Source organism: Harpia harpyja, chromosome 7, assembly GCF_026419915.1.
Source record: "Harpia harpyja isolate bHarHar1 chromosome 7, bHarHar1 primary haplotype, whole genome shotgun sequence".
NCBI classification, from domain to species: Eukaryota; Metazoa; Chordata; class Aves; order Accipitriformes; family Accipitridae; genus Harpia; species Harpia harpyja.
In genome coordinates this window covers 30,545,610-30,564,633 of record NC_068946.1, presented here as the reverse complement: position 1 = coordinate 30,564,633, position 19,024 = coordinate 30,545,610, and the positions used below count along the sequence as shown (strand labels likewise).

Genomic DNA, 19,024 nt, shown 5'->3' with positions numbered 1-19,024 from the left:
TCTTCTCTTTGGTCTATTGAAATCTTCCAAAAAAACCTCCTACACGGTACTATACACAAACTACATAAGAACCTTATTCTTACTTATTTTAGAGTTGACAAATGAAATAGAACTCATTTCATACTAGTGCGCAGAAACAGAATATTTAATTTTGAAACTATTAGTTACTTCTTGCTTACAAACTGAAACTGGTCTGGTTCAGATCTTATTTACCCTCTACCTAGAAAACTCAGAAAAGGACTTTACGGCCACGTAAACCTTCATGTCATTACTTTTATATGCACCTTTGTGCAAATTTGGAAGTAAAAATTAACTATAAAAAGGAAAATGGTGTGATTTTACATCTACATTATTTTGAAATTTATAAGCTTATAAACCACACACAAACACTTCCACAGACAAGTTTATTCTAAAAATTTTCAATACGCTAATTTTTAAACTAAAATATTACTGGCTGTATGAAAATTAAGTTTCAGGGACCTGAAACGCAGAACTGCTTTTTACTTGCCTGCAACAGACTGTTTGAGACTTCATTATGACTTTTAACAGAAATCATATTCAGGAACTACTTGCTCAATCCACAGATTTTACTTAATTCTCTTCTGTTATTTTTACGCTATTTGCAAGATTCTGATCTTCCCATCAGGTATGACATACATGTAACTAACGCATTCCTTAGCTATAGCCTCCTCAAATAACACTGATTACATTGTGACTGAAAAAGTGTTGCCATCTGTTTGAAATGTAACAGAATTATTTCTGGATATTTTGTTCAGAGGGTTTTTTTGTTGGTGGTGGTTTAGTTTTGTTTAAATGGTAGCCAATCTAAGAAACCCATACTCCTTTAGACTAGCATATTTAACCTCTATTGACATCAAAATTGAAGCAAGGGAAGTCATCACACAGTACTTGCAGAGTCACCATGACGTCGTACTGAGCTCAAATACCATAATAATCCTTTCTCTAAATTACAACAATAAACAATCCAGCCAGATAACTGCAGTAAAATTTGTTTTGCTAGATACTGGCTACAAATATTATTTGTCCCACAGAAAAAAATCCAGGAATACAAAAGTAAATAGACTGTAAATTGCAAGTCATTCAAATAAAATGCTTAGGAAAAACCTTTAAGAAAAGAAACGTGTCATCTGTTGCACTCTTATTCCTCCAAACATACAATCCCTTTCCCCCCTGGCCCCTTCCCCAAGTAGGGGACTACTCTGCATAGGATAATGTAGGCTAAGGTTAATTTCAAAACCTGACTAGCATCCATACACTACACATAGCACACATAATGATATACACATGAACAGTATACATATTAGCAGAAACGCTAATATTTGTTTTAACACTAAGAATTGTTCTAAAATACTAACACTTACCTTCCCCGAACAATATTTTCTTGAAGGAGCTCATGAATGATGTTTTCTATATTAGAAACGTTCACTTTATTGACAAGACCATTGATCGACTTCTTCAAGGCTTCCCAACTCATCCTCTGATACGCCAAGCTATTACAAAAGTATCACAAATTACTAATGCATAAATTTGAGGTAGCACTGAGTGAATTTTTATTTGTATATGAAAACATGAATGTAAGTTGTAATCAGTAAAATAGGTAAGAAAATAGTCGCTGCATAAGTGTGAAAACTAGTTCAGAATTATACATTTAACTACTAGGAAATCACTGAATCAACATGATATACCCAAAATGTAATTCTCCACAGATACGTTATAACACAGTACGTTCAGTTTTCTAAGATATTCCAAAAAATCCCTGGTTGTGCTCTGTATCCCACTTTTCCATTTACACTTTGCAACAGAAGCAGGTACAGTCATAATCTGATTCTCTTACCTTTCTTCTGATAAAAATATACCTTCAAAAGAATGATCACAGCCCTCAAAAGATATCCTATTTTCACCAACATTCACTAAAACCCTTTACTGTTTTGCTTTTCAAAATTCTAATGTTACTTTCAACTCACCTGTTTTTATCAGTGATTTGCTCCTGCATCATCCTGAGCTTGGCAGGTGGAATATATGCACCACCTGTACGAGTAAGGATTGGATCCACTTCTTCTTTCTTCTTCTTTGAAGTGGTCTCATCATGAGCAAGTGAGCTCTGGACTGTTGACCCCTCTGGACTCCTACGATCAGGTGATGAGTATCTTCTCTGCTTCCTTCGATCAGATTCTCTCTCCTCCCATTTCTCATGGTGTCTCTCTCTCCCCCTTTCAATCCTTCTAAAGAAAGAAAAAAAAAAAAACCACCGCACATCCAAGGGTTCATGAAAAGTTTACACGTTTTATTCTTTAAAATGCATATTTTTATTACTGATTAAGAAAGGTCTTGATACCTTCCTTCTGAAGTTCTGTCATCATAGTATTCCCTTCTTGAATATTCCTGATCATATCTGCTGTCATCAGAGTATCTTCTCTTTCTGGGAGATGGAGACCTGTCACGATCTACATCCCTATTCACAACCCAAGACACAAAATTCTTAGCAATAGGCTTAGAAAAGCAATGCTATTAGTATCTACTTGCAATGCAATGTTACAATACAGAACTGCTCCACTTCTGCAACGTGAGTTTCAATATACGCATCATTCAAACAGAAGATGCTCCTTTTATAAGAATTTGTTGTCAGCAAAAAATAATCAAAAATCACAGCAGCACTGTAAAAGGAAGCTCCTCCTAAAACTTAAAATTAAATACTAAATGGTAATAACATCAAATACTAAAGGTAAATTCAGCACCATGCATTCCTTGGAACATATGCATTCATTTGTTTCACCTACTTCTGCCTGCGTAGCATGAAACAGAACAGACACTATTAGAAAAAAATGATACTGTGTTTAGTACAAGAAGTTTCATTCCAATTAAGATGTGAAATTAAAAGTAAACTGGTAACAGTTCATCTCATGCCTTGGTAGACTGCACTTCAAATTATATTTCTCCACCTCCTGCTGGCATCAATAATCTTACTCTAAGGTTACAATGGTGGTATCAGCAACATGCGAGTCCAAGCAAAAAGCTGGCATCTAATTTCCATTTTCAAGTCCTGTGACAATTTAACTGAATGCTAAGGATTTTTTAAAGATTTAGTTTTAATAAGAAATCTATTTAATTACAGCTATATTGCCATGCAAGTATTTTACTAAATGTACACTTATTTTTCACTGCTCAGTTATGGTGCTATATAAAAAGAAACAGAACCTGTTTTTTGTGTGTTGTGGGATTTTTTTGTTTTTTTGTTTTTTTGTTTTTTTTTTTTTAACTTATCTAACTTGCTACCTGACAGATGTACAGAATTGTAGGGTATAAAACGTAATCATTCTACCTGTCCTCTGGAGATAAACTTCTTTGGCGTGAACCATAGTTTTCCCTCCTCTCGTAGCTGGAACCATGCTTTAAGAAAACAGAAAGAAAAAAATCAAGCCCCAACATTATATATTAATTACTGTGAGCATGTATATCTTGAGATCAAAGCCTATCATGTCTTCAGTTCCCTACTCCTTTACAAGAAGTAAGGGCCATCAAATAAAGCTAGTGGCAGTCCGTTATGACAAAGAGAGCTGGTTCTAAATAACAAGTAATCAGGCAGCTGGACTCCCTGCTACAGGATGCTGCAGATGCCAAATGCTTACATGGGTTCAAGAGACTGGACAAACACTGAAGAGAAATTCACATGGGTTACCAAAAAAATTTATCTGACTCAGCAAGCTGCAAATAGGCAGAGACTGGGAGAGCATGTGGGCGAGTACTTTTGTAGTTGCCCTGTTCCTAAACTTTTCAAGGCATCTGCTGTCAATTACTGCTGGAGACTAGAGTAGATGGACCTTCAGTCTGCCTTTCCTGCTTCCTTCTTCCATACACCATTTTACACTTTGTTGCATCACATGCAATACCATTAACAGAATTCTACCACTTCTTGTTTGAAGCATGTCTTTCCTCTCTCCTAAAAGTCCCTTTTATTGCACAATTTCTCCTTACCTTCCTCCTTTTTACTAACCATGATTTATTTTCTCATGAGTCATTCCTAGCTTCATACATTATAAACATCTAAGTCACACTGTTCCACTTAACAGATCCTGGAAGTAAATTTAAATCTAGATTTTTTTGAAATGTAAGTTTGCACAGTTAAGTGATACACACTTAAATAGTTCACAGCAAATTCTGTGGGCTGAACCATGACATACAGAAGTATAGAGTCATACACAAAAATCGGAGCATAACAGCATCTACAATGCACATAGACATTCACCTCATCAAGATGTTTCAAAACTACTTTGGCACAGCTAAGAAGCAGCTTTTATAACCCCTACACTTTTCTGTAGGACTGTAAGGGTCCTCTCTTCCCTTAAAATATTATTTATGATTTTTCAGAACCATGTTATCAGCCAGTGATCAGCTATGAAATAGGTAACACTTCACCTTGATGCAGAAACTCAATGCAAGGACTTGCTTATGCACCTTGACTGAATTTTTTTTCAGAAATACTAATCTCATTTGAAGTGGCATTCTATGCATTAACATGCTAGCATGCCAGTTTTTGCCCCACCAAAGAACCAGTGAAAACTGTTGGTTAGTAGAATACAATGACACCTCCTTTATAAGCAGACCCTGATGGACAGTTATACCCAATGATCTCCAAAAACTTAATTAGAAAGAAAAGTATCTTCACTAAATGGCAAGTGCGGTGTTTATAATGAGCTGTGCAAGTAAAACCAATATTAACTGAGGCTTCCTAAAGAAATAATAGCAACACAAAGATTATGTGCACCATTGTATCAACAGACTGATGAGGCTGACTCGCTAACACTGCGTTAAAATTATTCCCACTATTATCTTGCCTGAATCAAGACAACGGTACAATACAAATGCATTGCATCATTTACTGGGAGTATGCAGCTGTACAAAAGTACTGTCCATCTGACAATTTAATTCCAGAGTAACATTATCTTTGATGGCAAAGCTAGTACAAGAAATTCACATTTTTCACCAAGGTTTTCTTGCCCTTTCAATACTCATTTGTGGGACTATACCATGCAGCAGATCACTGAAATCATTCAAGGTTAAAATAAGTCCTTAAGTTGTTGGTTTTTTTCTCCAAATAATATGATGCAAAAATGTATCCTAAGCTTCCAAGAAAGTGGTAATAAAAATCTTTGAAAAACACAGAACAGTTACTGTATTTAAATGGTATTTAGCAGATAGGATGAAGTGGGTCTTTTTAGGATGATCCATTCTCATGAGTTCTACATCATCTGCCTTTGCCCAAGCAGACCCAAAAAGACAAGTGTTCACAGAAATAAAACGTTATGGATGTCTCCGTATTTGGCAGTTATCATGTCTCCTTGCAAAAGCAGCTATGTTTGCTGAAGAACTTGTCACCCTCAGCTCTTCATGACCAGGCTTTCTGCCACAAGTTACAGTAGTCTTCCTCATCCATTTTGATCAAACGGATTAACTGAAAGCGTCCAAAACAGTGCTAACTGGCTTACTTTGACACATGAGCGAGCACTACCATAACCATCAGATTAGGAAGATGTAAGAAAGTATCAACTACCCCTCAAGCATCCCTATTAAAAATCACTTCAGTCAGAAAAGATGGAACCAAAAGAATGAAGAAGCCTATGCAGGGTCAAACTCTAGAATTATAGGCACAGAAATACCATAGATTTGAGACAGTGTACCAGTAGATTATTGCTGCGCCAACCAGTCCCAAATTTAGCGTACTTGACAAATATCGCATTTCTAAACCACCATTTTTGGAGAGTAATTTTAAAGCAAATTTTTTCTTCTTGCATTCCTAAAACTCACTCCCATCCATTCAGAAATATACCACACAACTTTTAAAAGGGAAAGCTTTAACTTTCACAGTAAGAAATAGAGTTGCCACATTAACTGCTACTTCATATCTGTATCTTTCCATTTTAACGACACTGTTAATTTTTCAACACCTCTTTTCTCCATTTCTCCACATACTTATGTTCTCTGTTAAGCCATCAGTCAGTCATTTTTAACCCTTTACTTTATCATTGTATCCTAATAATGTTCAGAACTTCCGATGTTAGGACAACAAGTGCTAGAAACAGCTGCAATTCACTGACTTCACAGTAATATTTCTCTTGTAAACAGCTGCTGTCCATTATGGATATTGTTTGCTTTACATTCAGGGAGTTTCATTTAACATAACATCAACTACAGGCCTAATCACCAGTAAGAAGGGAATAATCAAACCCTACGATTTAGGTTTAAGAACACTTACATTTACTTGTGTCACCCTGCTCTTCATCTTGACCTCCTACTTTTTATGAAGTTCTGAATGTGCAGCAATGAGACAATCCAAGGTGGAGTTCAGCATATGAAAAACATTTCATCTATAACACACAGAAGACAATCATAAACTTTCTACTGCACGCGGTGCAGGAACCCGCGCTTTTAATTTGTTCTCTAAAGCTATGCTTGCATAACTCCTTAAACCAAAACAAAGAGCCCCCACCCCCCCGAAACCTAGTCAGATCTCTTAAGGTTACACAGCTCCTGTCGGAGGAGACAAAGGCTGTAAAACGGCAGCCGGGAGTTCACCAGCACCACCGCTGCGGCCACCCGGCACAGCCGGCGCCGACAGCGAGACGCGGCGGCCAGGCCACGGCAGGGGATGCCGAGGCCCTGCCCACGGGCCCAGCCTCACGGCGCCCAGCCCCGGCCCGGCCGACCACCGAGCTCTCCGGGGGCTGCGCTACCGCCCGGCTCGCGGCCCCCCGCCTGCGGCTGAGCTGCCACCGGGGAGGGGAGGCCGCGACCACCCAACCCGTGGGAGGACCCGGCCGGCCGGCCGGCGGGCGGGCGGGAGGCGCTCGGGAGCTCCCCCCACTCCCGGGGGGAAGGCGGGAAGGGGAGAAGGGTGACCCGCCGCCCTGCCCTGCCCTGCCCTGCCCGCGGGAGCGCCGTCACCCACCAACAGCCCGCGGCCTACCCAGCTCCGCAACTACCGCCCGCCGCCGCCGCGCTGGGCCACAAACAGCGTCGCTTCCGGCGGAACGCGGCACGCACTGAGCGCGCCGTGCTCAGGCCCCGCCCAGCGGCGGCGTTCGGCGCGCGCACGCTGACGGCTACAGCCCTGAGAGCAGCGCGGGGGAAGGGCGAACTTCCGGCCGCCCCGGCACCGCTGCACGACGGGAAACGTAGTTCTGCGGCGGCGGTGCCCCCGGCGGCCATCTTGCGGGGGGCCGCGCTCAGCGGCCTCGTCCGTACTGCACCCTTTCAGTCTGTTATTTAGAATGAAAATGTTTGTACCGGCTGTTTCAGGGAACAAAACCCCCAACAACCCAGCGGGAAATAAGCCGATAGGGTGACTCCTGGGTGAGTGTCTCTATAGCAGCAGTATTGCTCCTTTCAGTTCAGCCTGCGCTTCTCTGGTGCTGACTTCGCAGGCGAAGGCATCTCAGAAAAAACAGCCCCGCTGCTACCAAATGTACAACGTTCCTGTCAGAAATATACGTAATAGCAAACAAGCAGTCGACTCACTTCCCTTAAGGATGAGAAGCTGTCCAAAGTCTTCCAGCATCTCTAAAATTTAGTGAATTTTCTGAATGAATTTAGTGCACCTGCCCCTTGAATAACACCTGTAGCACTCACTTATGTCACTTATGCGTAAGCTGTTGGTTAAACATTACTTGAAGTAGGTCCAGGACAGACATAATACATCACACCATGTTGAGTGTTACAATGCTCTGAGGATACCTGTTTATTAGAGGGGGGTTTTTGGCCTCTGAAAGTTTGAAGTAATTGAGCACCACTGATTCACGCTAACAAAGGGCCTGTGGCTTATTGTAGGCACAAATCTGCTTGGATTGTGGAAAGCAATTAAATGCATAGGGAGGGGGAAAAAAAGGGAAATGCTATGTAAGGTCTTAAAATGCTTACAGTTCATTTTCTGCTCTTGTGAGATAATGAAAATAAACTCTTAGAGGACAGAGCAGATCAGGGTCAGAAAGGCATTAATTCAGCCAAGAGCCAGATGGTTCCTGCAGGGACATCTGTAACCGAGCCGTGTGGCAGTACTGCTACCCTGCGCCCACCAGCATCTGCGTGCAAGTCCCTGTGCGTACACGTGTAGTGGGACACAGTATTTTTTGAGGGGAAGAAGGTGGCAACAAGGTGGGAGCAATGCTGGAAAAACGCTACCCACAATTCCCCCTTTCAAACAGAAGGGAGAAACGCATCAACAGCAGAGTAATTTTGATGAGCCATAGTTTATGTTGGCCTTATGCTGACTCACAGACAAAAATCCGGTGTTATCTGCTGATGCATTCCCTGTGTTCGTCCCACAGCTGGAATTTGCTCAACTATGATATTCATAGACCAATCCACAAGATTGTTTCCTGGGAGCGGCAGCTATTTGCCTGCAGCATCCATGCAAAGATCAGCGGATGAAAGTGTGTCATTTCATGTGTTTTATTCCTGTTCTCCCTTCCCCTCTTGTGAGAACTGCACCCTCAATCATGTGCTCCAGTCCTGGCAGTGGGGAAATGTCTCCTTTACTTTCTCACAACTAGGTAGTGTCAAGAGGGAGGTGTCTCTTGCAGTTACTGTAGAGTCCTTGCCCTGTCTCAAGCCCCCGGGGCAGCCCAGGTGGCCAGGTCTGGGACCCAGAAGCTGGGTGACTCCTGGTTGTGCCTAGGGTCATGTAGTCTTCCTCTGCCACATGTTCTGCAGCCCTGACTCACTGCCTTGGTCCTCCAGGTTGGTGAGCCAATCTGAGTAACTTTTTAGTGACTGTGGTCCTAAAACCTGCAACTCAAGTCCTCCCTAGCATTTTGTAAAGCAAAAAGGGACTGGATAGCTGAACTTCAGGTGCAGAGTGACCAATTGGGGCATAAGGGCTTAATCTCCTCTTTGTGTTGTGATGCTGGCCAGTCTCACACCAGACGACAACAGTGTGGGGAAACAGTATGCATGGGGAAAAAAGTAGAGATGCATTATTTCCTGAAACAATAGGAAAATGTTATTGAAACAGTGCAGAAAACCAGCTAATTCAATATACCACAAAGTAAGGAATAAACAGTGAAATCAAAATGGTGAACTAAAGAAAGCAAAATGAAGATGTTTCATTTAAAAAAAAAAAAACCTAAATTCTGAAATTTGTGACACAAAGTTCTCTAAGAAAACTCATGTAAAGTAGAAGTCCTATTCAGTGCTTATTTTTGAGGAAAATCCCTTCAATACAGAGTAATTGGAAATCTTCTATTGAGTTACTCTGTAATATTTATTGCTTAGGGTACAAATTTTAAGCTCCACACTTTTTTTGGAAAGCATAGTTCTCAGTATCTTCTTGCTACTTTCTAAAAATTATTTACTGTCAGGAATCCCAGAATTTTTTTCTTGTTCACAACATCTCAGACTTACATGCAATTGCTGGAATAGCTACCATTTTTAAAATGACCTTTCAGGATGCTGATTTGCTTCCTTTATTATTCAGCAGTCTCATTCTTCTGTTAGCACTTGGTGTATACCCATGTGAGTCAGTTCTCATTGTGGGAATGATACAAGGCTTCTGCTTTTGGAGGATTAAGATGTTGATTAAAAAAAGGTGGTTACTGAAAGGATGGGGATACTCTTAATAACAAGGAAACTTTAATTTGTACATGCTCTGAAAGATTTGTCATTACATTAGATACATGTGTATAGAGCACTAGATGAGCATATTAAAAATTAGTTGTACTTACATGCTTAACACTTCATGTTTTATTCGTTCTCATCAATATGGAAATACAGTATTTATTTTGTGAGAATTCTCTTGGGACAGGACTATTTGTACTTAAACAAAATGTTTTTAAATCACAGTGATACAAACCACCTCCTCATTGCACCCTGTGAATTGCTTTGCAAAATCGGGACTACAACATACTCTGTATCCAATTCTTGCTTGAAGTGAAGTGTGGGGCTGGCGAATTGGCAGAGCTGGGGCCTAACAGCTGTGATCTTGCAAACAGCATGGGCTTAGTGTGATGACTTTTACTGGGGCCTCATTGCTTAATTGCTTATGGATTTTTTTTTATGTTTGACTTACATATTTTCTAAGGGTAAAGGATAGGCTTAGTTATATAGCTTGCAAATGTTACCATAATTATGCTTCACATTAAATAGGGCTTGATTCTACCACCAAGTTCTGTCATGCAGATGATTACCAGTGACATTATATCACATAACCAGATGTTCTGAAATGCTACAATTTAAAAGAACCATTCCTCCACAGCATTTATGCTTACATTGAGTATACATTAGAAAATATGAGGTGGGGATTTTTTGATGCAAATATAGGAAAACGTTTTAATCATGATAACTTTCATGCAGTCATACCATTTAGTTAAAATTCAGATCCAGCATTTCATTCTGCAAAGGTACATGGATACCATCAAGTGTCCATTGTCACTGGTGCTTTGTGAAGAAATACTGGTTTTCATGAACACACCTAGTTGGCTTGGTTGGCTTACAAAATATGTAAAGGAGAGAATAGATGAAGTACATAATCAAATGATGGTTTCTACCTATTATTATGAAACCCCAGCATTTGTTTTGATTCTGCTGTCATCTGTTCTTAGCATTCCTAAAACAATGCTGCCTTTCATTTTTCTTTTGGACATGCACATCTCTGTTTTAGTAGGGTCACTAGTAGTAATGAGAGCCATATTCAAAATGCAGATACATCTCCTTTTAGCATAAAAAGAGGGGAGTTTGACTCAAACTCATGTCTAAGAGGTTATTTACTACAGGTTTAGAGCCTACAATCCAAATTTCTGATCATTTCTAGAGATACTTTTTCTTGATTTGCAAAGCATATACTTTCCTGCAACATCAATGTCCTTCTTTTCCTCCCTCCTTCTTACCTGTCACTTGCTTTCCCACTGCAGCAGTTTTGTCATATTACATGCTTGACTTTTGCTTTTTCTCTTGTAAACTTTCAATTAAGAACAGCTTCTAAAGAGCAGCTCTGGTTTCTGCTCTCTGAAGGTGTGATTCTTGGGGACGCAGGGTGTTCGGCACCACTTGTACTGCTTTCTGAGGAATGCTGCATATTGCCTGCCACAAGAGATTGCAGGTTTTATGGTGGGAATCCCTAGGTCCTAAGCCTGCTCTTACAAGGAATGAAATGCATCCCCTGACCCTACAAAGATTTCCAGTTTACCATTTGTGAAAGAACTTTGCTCTCATACTGTACTTATCAGGTTACCTGGAGCTGTTTGTTTTTTTCTTGTCGTTTTGGGTTTTTGTGGTTTTTTGTTGTTTGTCCTGGTTTCAGCTGGGATAGAGTTAACTGTCTTCCTAGTAGCTGGTACAGTGCTATGTTTTGAGTTCAGTATGCAAAGAATGTTGATAACACTGATGTCTTCAGTTGTTGCTCAGTAGTGTTTAGACTAATGTCAAGGATTTTTCAGCTTCTCATGCCCAATCAGCCAGAAAGCTGGAGGGGCACAAGAAGTTGGCACAGGACACAGCCAGGGCACCTGACCCAAACTGGCCAACGGTGTATTCCATACCATGTGACGTCCCATCTAGTATAGGAACGGGGAAGTGGGGGCGGGGATTCGCCGCTCGGGGACTGGCGGGGTGTCGGTCGGCGGGTGGTGAGCAATTGCACTGCGCATCATTTGTACATTCCAATCCTTTCATTATTGCTGTTGTCATTTTATTAGTGTTATCATTATCATTATTAGTTTCTTCTTTTTCTGTTCTATTAAACCGTTCTTATCTCAACCCACGGGTTTTGCTTCTTTTCCTGATTTTCTCCCCCATCCCACTGGGTGGGGGGGAGTGAGTGAGCAGCTGCGTGGTGTTTAGTTGCTGGCTGGGGTTAAACCACGACATTGTTGTTTTTGTTTTGGTTTGGGTTTTTTTAAATTAGGTAAAATATTAGGTAGGTAGAAGACTAATTTTATTCTCCTAAACTATATAATTTCAATAATGGAAACTGTTGATGAAGCAATAAATACATTTCTAAGATTACACTTGAGTCAGGGTCCTTTGTGACCACTTCGGTGTCTCAGCTAACTTGAAAGGGCAATCTTGGCTCTGCACCCTGCCCCATGAGCTCTCAAAGCATTCAGAGCCCCGTATTTTTTTTCACTGCTGAAACAACCACTTTCAGCACTCCTTTCTCTTTAGGTCAGATGACTTGTAGTTTTTGTAGCTAATCTTTTGCTTAACTGCTTCCTGCAGGCAGAAGGACACAAGACAAAGAATTCTGCGTACTTCTCTGGTTTTGTTCAAACAGGAATCCAGCTTCCTGCTTTATAAAGGCTTGTTTCTCATACCCTGCTCAGGGAAACGACTTGCCTCCCCCCTCCTTTTTCCCTAAATGTTCTTCAGTTACGTATTCCTCTGTTCCCTAATGATACCACATTCCTGGCTGTGGGAATGGAATAGCTTGTTTTTTCCTTGACCATATAATTTCTGTTCAGGACTCCTGAGTTGTTTTTCCAGTTTTGCCAATGGCTTGCTGTGATACATTGGGCTAATTTCTAATCTTCCTCACTATTCAGATAACCCTTTTGTAGAACAATGCAGAAAACACAGCTTCCTCTGGTGTATTGGGGGGTTTTGAGATCTAGCTTTTATTTGATCACAGTTTTTGTGATTTTTTTCTTTTGTGGATGAAACTATATGAATGCAATGCAATTAATATTTTTAGGGGTTTTTTTAATATTTTCTGGTAATGTTAGTTTTTAAAACTATCACCTGAATTTAGTAAAAATTTCTCAAGGTTGGAAAATGGTGCAAGATTTTTTTCTTTTTTTTTTTTAAGTTCTTAAATCAACTCTACTGAACATTATAGTACTTCTGTTTTGTCACATCAGGTAACACACCTGTAATACTACTTTAACTGCAACAAGTATCACAGGCTTAAATCATCAGCGTTCAAAAAAAAAATCACAACATAATGAGGAGGGGATGTTCATGATTTGATAGATTATGTTCATGAGTTGATAGATTAAGTCTGTTTAAACTGGTGCAGCAGTGGAAGACTTAGCCACCAATATTTAAACTGTCTGCCCTGCTCTTCTGTCCGAGACTATAATCCCACAGAAGAGTAAGAGAAAGGGAGTATCGTCCCATGACTGAGATCACTGAGCATGCTATGCGGTATTTTAACTCAGAACTGCTTTGGTTTAAACTAAGGTACCAGTCTTTGCTCTCCAGCACTTGAAGCGTTAACAAAATGAGTACAAACCTGTTCTTAAGCTTTTCCAAGGGCCAGTAGTGCTATCGTAAAATTGTGCATCATACCAGATATAAATATTCTGCACTCCAGAGATAATAGCTATTTTTACTTACAAAGTCATAAAAGTCAACTCTCATTTACTTTGCAAAACTAAGAAGAATAATCGATAAAGCAAGAAAACCTTAATCAAAACAAACACAGGGATAGGATATATTAAGTAATAATAATCAGGGAAAGGACATGATTTTTTTTCTGCTTATAACTAAGTTTTAGCTACAGAATTTTATTTATTTGGCTTTCAAAATGATTTGCAACTGTGGTGATTACACAGGAGACTGAAACCAGCATGTATCTGGATGGTTATATGGATTCTGACAATGTGAATTGTTAAATGCTTTCACTAGATATTCTGTGAACCCACTGCAAATACAACATTGCCTGCCCGTGAACGCTCTGTGGTTTCCCATTCTGCTGTGAAAGTAATCTTTTTCCTGACTCACGCTGTGTAAACAGGTGTCATGAAATAAAAAGGCATATGGCATCAATGTGGCAGCAGCATCTCACGAGAAGGACGTCCTGCGGCTGATGGCGCACGTACCATCACTCAGGCTGTCCCTGCAAATGCCCTGGGAGAGAACAAACACGGACAGCTGAGCATTCCCCTCAGAGGGAGCCTGAGGACAGGGATGGGAAATAAACAGTCTGCTTTGAGGTGCCTTCACCAGGAGACAACTGATTACCTCTGAGAAACAAGTTTATGTTTTGAAAGCAGCTGAATGACATGGGGTGGCATAAATTACACTCTTCAGTTCTCCGCTTAAATGTGGAAAGCAGAGGAGGGGCTGGGAAGGTGGAATTCATTGAACAAGAAAGGGAAAGGGGAGTTGAATACTGAATAGAAGCAGTGAAGTGAGGTTTTCCCTTTCTCCTTTCCTAAATTAATGCTTTTACTATTGGATTATGGAGTAAAGCTCCCTTCTGCTCATTTCTTCTCTGGTCTGCTCATCTTGCAGTCCCTTTTCTGCAGTGTGTCACCCTTACATTTTATTCCTTGTCAGGGTGAATGGAGGATACCTTCAGTTTTATAGTGGGTCTAGTCTTGTGGTTTGGCAATGTGCTTTAAGAGATATAAGTTTTAATTCTGTGAGGGTGAAAAGACTTGCATGTCCAAAGCTTGCAGTTCATGAGTGAATGCTTTAAGGAGTAGGCAGCAGTGCAGGGTGAATACCTCGGACCAGCCCTTTTGAATCTACTACACTCAAGATCCCAAATGTTCAGAGTCTGAAGCAGAGCCATGACTGTGGTTTCTGACTTCTAGAGAGTAGGAGGAGTTCAGGCACATCCTCTTGCTTGGTGTGTCTTGCACAGCTTCTTGCTCAGCATGTGGGCCTTCTTAATTGCCTGGGAAGCACTCAGGTCTCTGTGGTTGTGGTGGATGAAGCATCTAACTGTAGCAATCCTAATCACTCCGCAGGAGCTATGCAGCTAGTCTGTAAGTGTAAGAGATGGCTAGGATCTCTTATCTCTATCTCAGTCTGAAGTGAGTTCTTGCAATCGGAATGGAGCGTGATTATGAAGTCTTGGGAAAAAAACCCAAAGACAAAACCACACAAGAAATAAACAAGCAAAAAAAAAAAAAAAAAGCCCTGAGGAACTGTATACTCAATCATCAGTCCTACATGTATGCACAAGTAACCCCAGTGACCTTGCAGAGCTGCCCCCACATGCAAAGAGCAGGTCCCCAGGTAACAACACCTTCACCCGGTGGAACCAGTCAGAGCATGGCAGGACTCTGTTCAACGCTGTACTGAAACATGATCCCCGCAGTTCCAGTAAAATGCATAAAAGCAAGAGTAACTCATGAACATTATCAAACAAACACACTGGAAGAAACTGCATGAGAGTGCTCTAACTAGAGCTCTTTGGAGATTATTTTCATATGGGTTTATATGTATTTCTGAGTTATCTCAGGGCATGTCTCCTGCACAATGCAAGTGGAGTGGAGATAAATGAGCTACGTTAACTTTAAATGAGCTAGTTCTGGTACTAGAAACCATATAGCCACACTAAGAAATCCATGCTGTGATACACCTTGTTTCATTAGGTCAGCACAGTGCTATGGATGGGCTAGCAGGATCATATTGCTTCTGGTATCTGAATTAACTCATGTGAAGTGGCTTTATGTATATTTAGGACAGCAATAATCAACATGGAATGCTTCTCCTTCTCTTAAGTGAGCACAATGATAGATCAGATCTTAAAATACAATAACACCCAATTCATACAAAATTTAATCAACATGAGAAGTTGTGCCTTCAGATAAGGCAAATTTAAAATACAAATTTCTACACACTGAAAATGCTGAAAGCAGTGACAATTCAACTGAGACTAATAGCAATTAAACCAAACATAATTATAATCTTTGAAACCTCCACAAAGGGAGAAAGGATAATGTGTCCAACAATTTCATATTCATCAGCTTAATGTTGTGCATGAATACTCCATTAGTAAGCCACAGGAAACATAGTTTTAGTCATGTTGTTTTCCCATGGCAGTTTTTGTCATTGTGCTTGAAATGATACAAGTTAAAAATCACCCACATGCTGCACTCCCTGGACTGGCACCCCTCCTGGCATGAGCAGCTGTAGCTCCATCAACTCCCAGTCTTCTACAAATGAGCAATAAAGGTTTGTATCTAGAAGCTCACTGAAAGTACCTAGTACTACTGGAAAAGCAACCATAGCTGCTCCAATAGCTTATTCTGGTAGCTGATTCTTTGCAGTTAATATTGCTTTATTAATTAATCACAGAATGAGGGATTGGAGACTGGTTTCCCTGCCTGCTTTATTAGGAGTAAGGCATTTATACACAACTAATTCCCATTAGAGTTAATCAGTGTGACCTTTAGCATGCTGAGGAATCACATTTTTGTGCAAGGCTCAAACTCTATCTCCAGATAGCTGTTACAATGTGCCAGCTGTAGGATATTACTCCACACCTCAGCTGAGACAAGAAATCGCATCCTCTGCGGTTTCAGTACAAGGTCAGATAAGTGAGCTGAGCCTAGCCAGCAAAGGAGGACTGAGACAACAAAGCTGAACTTGTTCGGTAGTGGGATGGGATGTGGCTGTGCAATCCCTTCTGCTACCTTTTTTGTGGCAGCAGTAATCTCTGCTACAGGGTGTTAAGAAGCAACATGTGGGAGAGAGAGAAAGAAAGAAGAATGCCCTTACATCATGTATATACCACTGTTTTAGAGGTATCTAATATCTATGCTGTGAAGTCCCATCACCATTACATTTTAATAAATGCTAGGAGATCATGGATTTACAATGCTAACTGAGAAATATCTCTCTTTGGTACATCAAATGGGTGACATTTGTGACACTCCATCACAAATTTTATTTTTTCCAAGAAAGCGCCAGCAGACTCCTAGCTTGTTTTGAAACCTCATCAAAGCAAAGCTATCCCCATGAGCTCAGTGGGTAGGCATGATCATATGTGGAACTTCCACACAATTTCCACTGTGTGAAAACACATCACATATGTTTTCTATTATTTTTAATGACAGCCTCTCAGCTGCTTCTCATAGTAGTCAAAACTCTGCTCAGCTCCTGTTTAAAGCAGGTTCCTAGTCTGTATGCTAAGATTTCCTTTCTTTTAATTTTGTGGCAATGCTGTTCTCTAACCAGCTTCTAGGACTGGAAACAATTCCTGTCACTTCAGGCACCTTCTACCCTTAAAGTAATACACAGACTAAGCACATTATTCAGAAAAGGGGGGCACAGCAAATGCAGATTGGCATAAAAAGGTCTTTTTTTTACTCTCAGGTTTTGCTCATTGATGTTGTTGGTGTTTTTTTGTTTGTTTGAAGTCATTCCTATTTAGTGGTGCGGACTGAAGCCAGAGGTAGCACTGTAGGTACAGGTTGCTCTGGTCTGTGTAAACTGGTGTATTCATGTCCTTAGTTTCACTTCGTCCTTACACACTGCAGAAGAATGCTGGTTCTCTCCCACAGTGATAAGAGTTCATCAAACCAAGACGTTTCTCTACAGCCAGCCCCCTGCAGTTAGAAGTCTGTCTAAAATTTCGAGGCTATACCATGGACTGAGCTGTGTCATCATTTGGCAGGTTTAGCTTATTTAGCAACTAAACCCCTTTCAATTATGTTTTTGTTCCTTTGTGCTGATTGTTTTTAGCCTATATGAAGTATTTTTTTCTCCTGGCCTTTAAAGAAAACAATCGCTCTGCTCTTCTGCAGAGCTGGGAGAGTAGAGCCCCCTCGTGGGGACACGACGTTCAGTGCCAGAAAGTGGGTTTGTGCCCAGAAACTATAGGACACGGTATGATGAATGCACTTTTTTTTTTGGCCTACCTGCATTAAACCGGTGATTGTATAGCATAGCGGGCTGGGTAGTTAGTGGTTTGGGGGGTTGTGTCCATATTCTTCGCTAAGCGTGGAAATCCTACGTGATGTAATCCTTCTCTTACTGAAATCTTGATATGTGATTTTACTCAAATTTTACTCTTTAAATAGAAAGCAAACATGACTGTAAAGATATCAGAAACAAGAATATTCCACCCGTACTGGAAATTCCACCAAAATTTTGTCCTGTATTAAGGATCAATGGATTAATTGTTACATGCTTCTAAAAATGTGGCTAGGTGGTTAGACCATTCTTCACCTTTACTTTTCCAAGCTAGAAATGGAAAATATGTGTTCTTCCCATAGTTGGTCTTTCACAACAATTAAAAAAAAAAATAGTCCCCTGTTCCTTCTGTCACTTTTCTGCTGTATTTTTATCATTATTTCATCGAGCAGAAGCAGCCAGTCAAGCCTTTAACTACAGGACAAGTTAGCATAACTATTTCTCAGCTACTGAACTGGCATTTGGATGTTGTGTTCATCTTTCATCTGTTCAGCAATGCAGAGGGAAAGGTATTGTCTGACTGGAGCTAGTGACTGCTTGCAATGAATCTCATGTGATTTTAAACAAAATATAAAGTTTCTGTCATGTTTAAAAATATATATTATAAAAACAAATTCACAGAAATTGGCAAAATTATGTGTTCAAAATAACAAAAACAAATGCCAAAATGTTGATGCTCCTTTGATAGTTTTACTAGTTGCAGTGTGGTTTTGCACACTGTATATTCAACAGTAGGAGCTCTTGGCCTTTTTCCACTTTACCTAGAGACAGATGTAAGATCTGTTAACATTTTTTTCCCTTTAAATTACTATGGTATATTGTCTAAAGTTTTACTGGGAACAGTGTTATCCAGAAGAAGTCACCATAACAAGCCCCTTTAGAAATGTGTTCATCATGTCATGAAATGCTACATTTGTTAATTATCTTTTCCTAGTGCTATAGCAAACCTTCAAATTAATAGCTGTTGCAAACTATAGGCAAACAGTAGGTGCCTGACTTAATTAACTCTGACTCTGTGTGATGTGATTTGTATCTTGGTATTACTTGTGCTAAAAATGGGCACTGGTTTTCCTATGGCATATGGCTGTATTTCTCCAAAGGGCTGTGATATAGCAACTTTAGGATCTAGAATACTTTATTGTTATTTGATGATTTAGTTATCATTATGGCCTGCAGATCAGAAGATCTGCAAGCACCAGGGCACAGCTAATGGAGTAATGCCAAACTAATTGCATTATTGTTTTTATGAAGACCTCCTATAAATAACAAATAAAAAACTATTAATAGGAATACCAGAACAGATTTGCTTTATGGTCTAAATCAAAACAGACTGTATGATGACATGGGCAGGATCTTCTGAAGGGCA

The 19,024-nt window shown here is 40.1% G+C and overlaps 1 protein-coding gene across 3 annotated transcripts in view; it reads right to left on the bottom strand.

The window, feature by feature from the left end:
• Nucleotides 1–7,011, bottom strand: part of CWC22 (CWC22 spliceosome associated protein homolog) — a 31,622-nt gene extending 24,611 nt beyond the window's left edge. The window contains exons 1-6 of one of the 3 annotated variants that reach the window (XM_052792122.1): nt 6,999–7,011; nt 6,272–6,383; nt 3,341–3,408; nt 2,357–2,473; nt 1,986–2,243; nt 1,383–1,511 (exon numbers count right to left, since the gene is read on the bottom strand). In XM_052792122.1, coding sequence (XP_052648082.1) covers nt 1,383–1,511; nt 1,986–2,243; nt 2,357–2,473; nt 3,341–3,408; nt 6,272–6,298 — 599 coding nt within the window. In that variant the 5' untranslated portion in view covers nt 6,299–6,383; nt 6,999–7,011. The other 2 variants (XM_052792124.1, XM_052792123.1) reach the window with 2 other exon arrangements.
• Between the last annotated feature and the right edge of the window lie 12,013 nt (nt 7,012–19,024).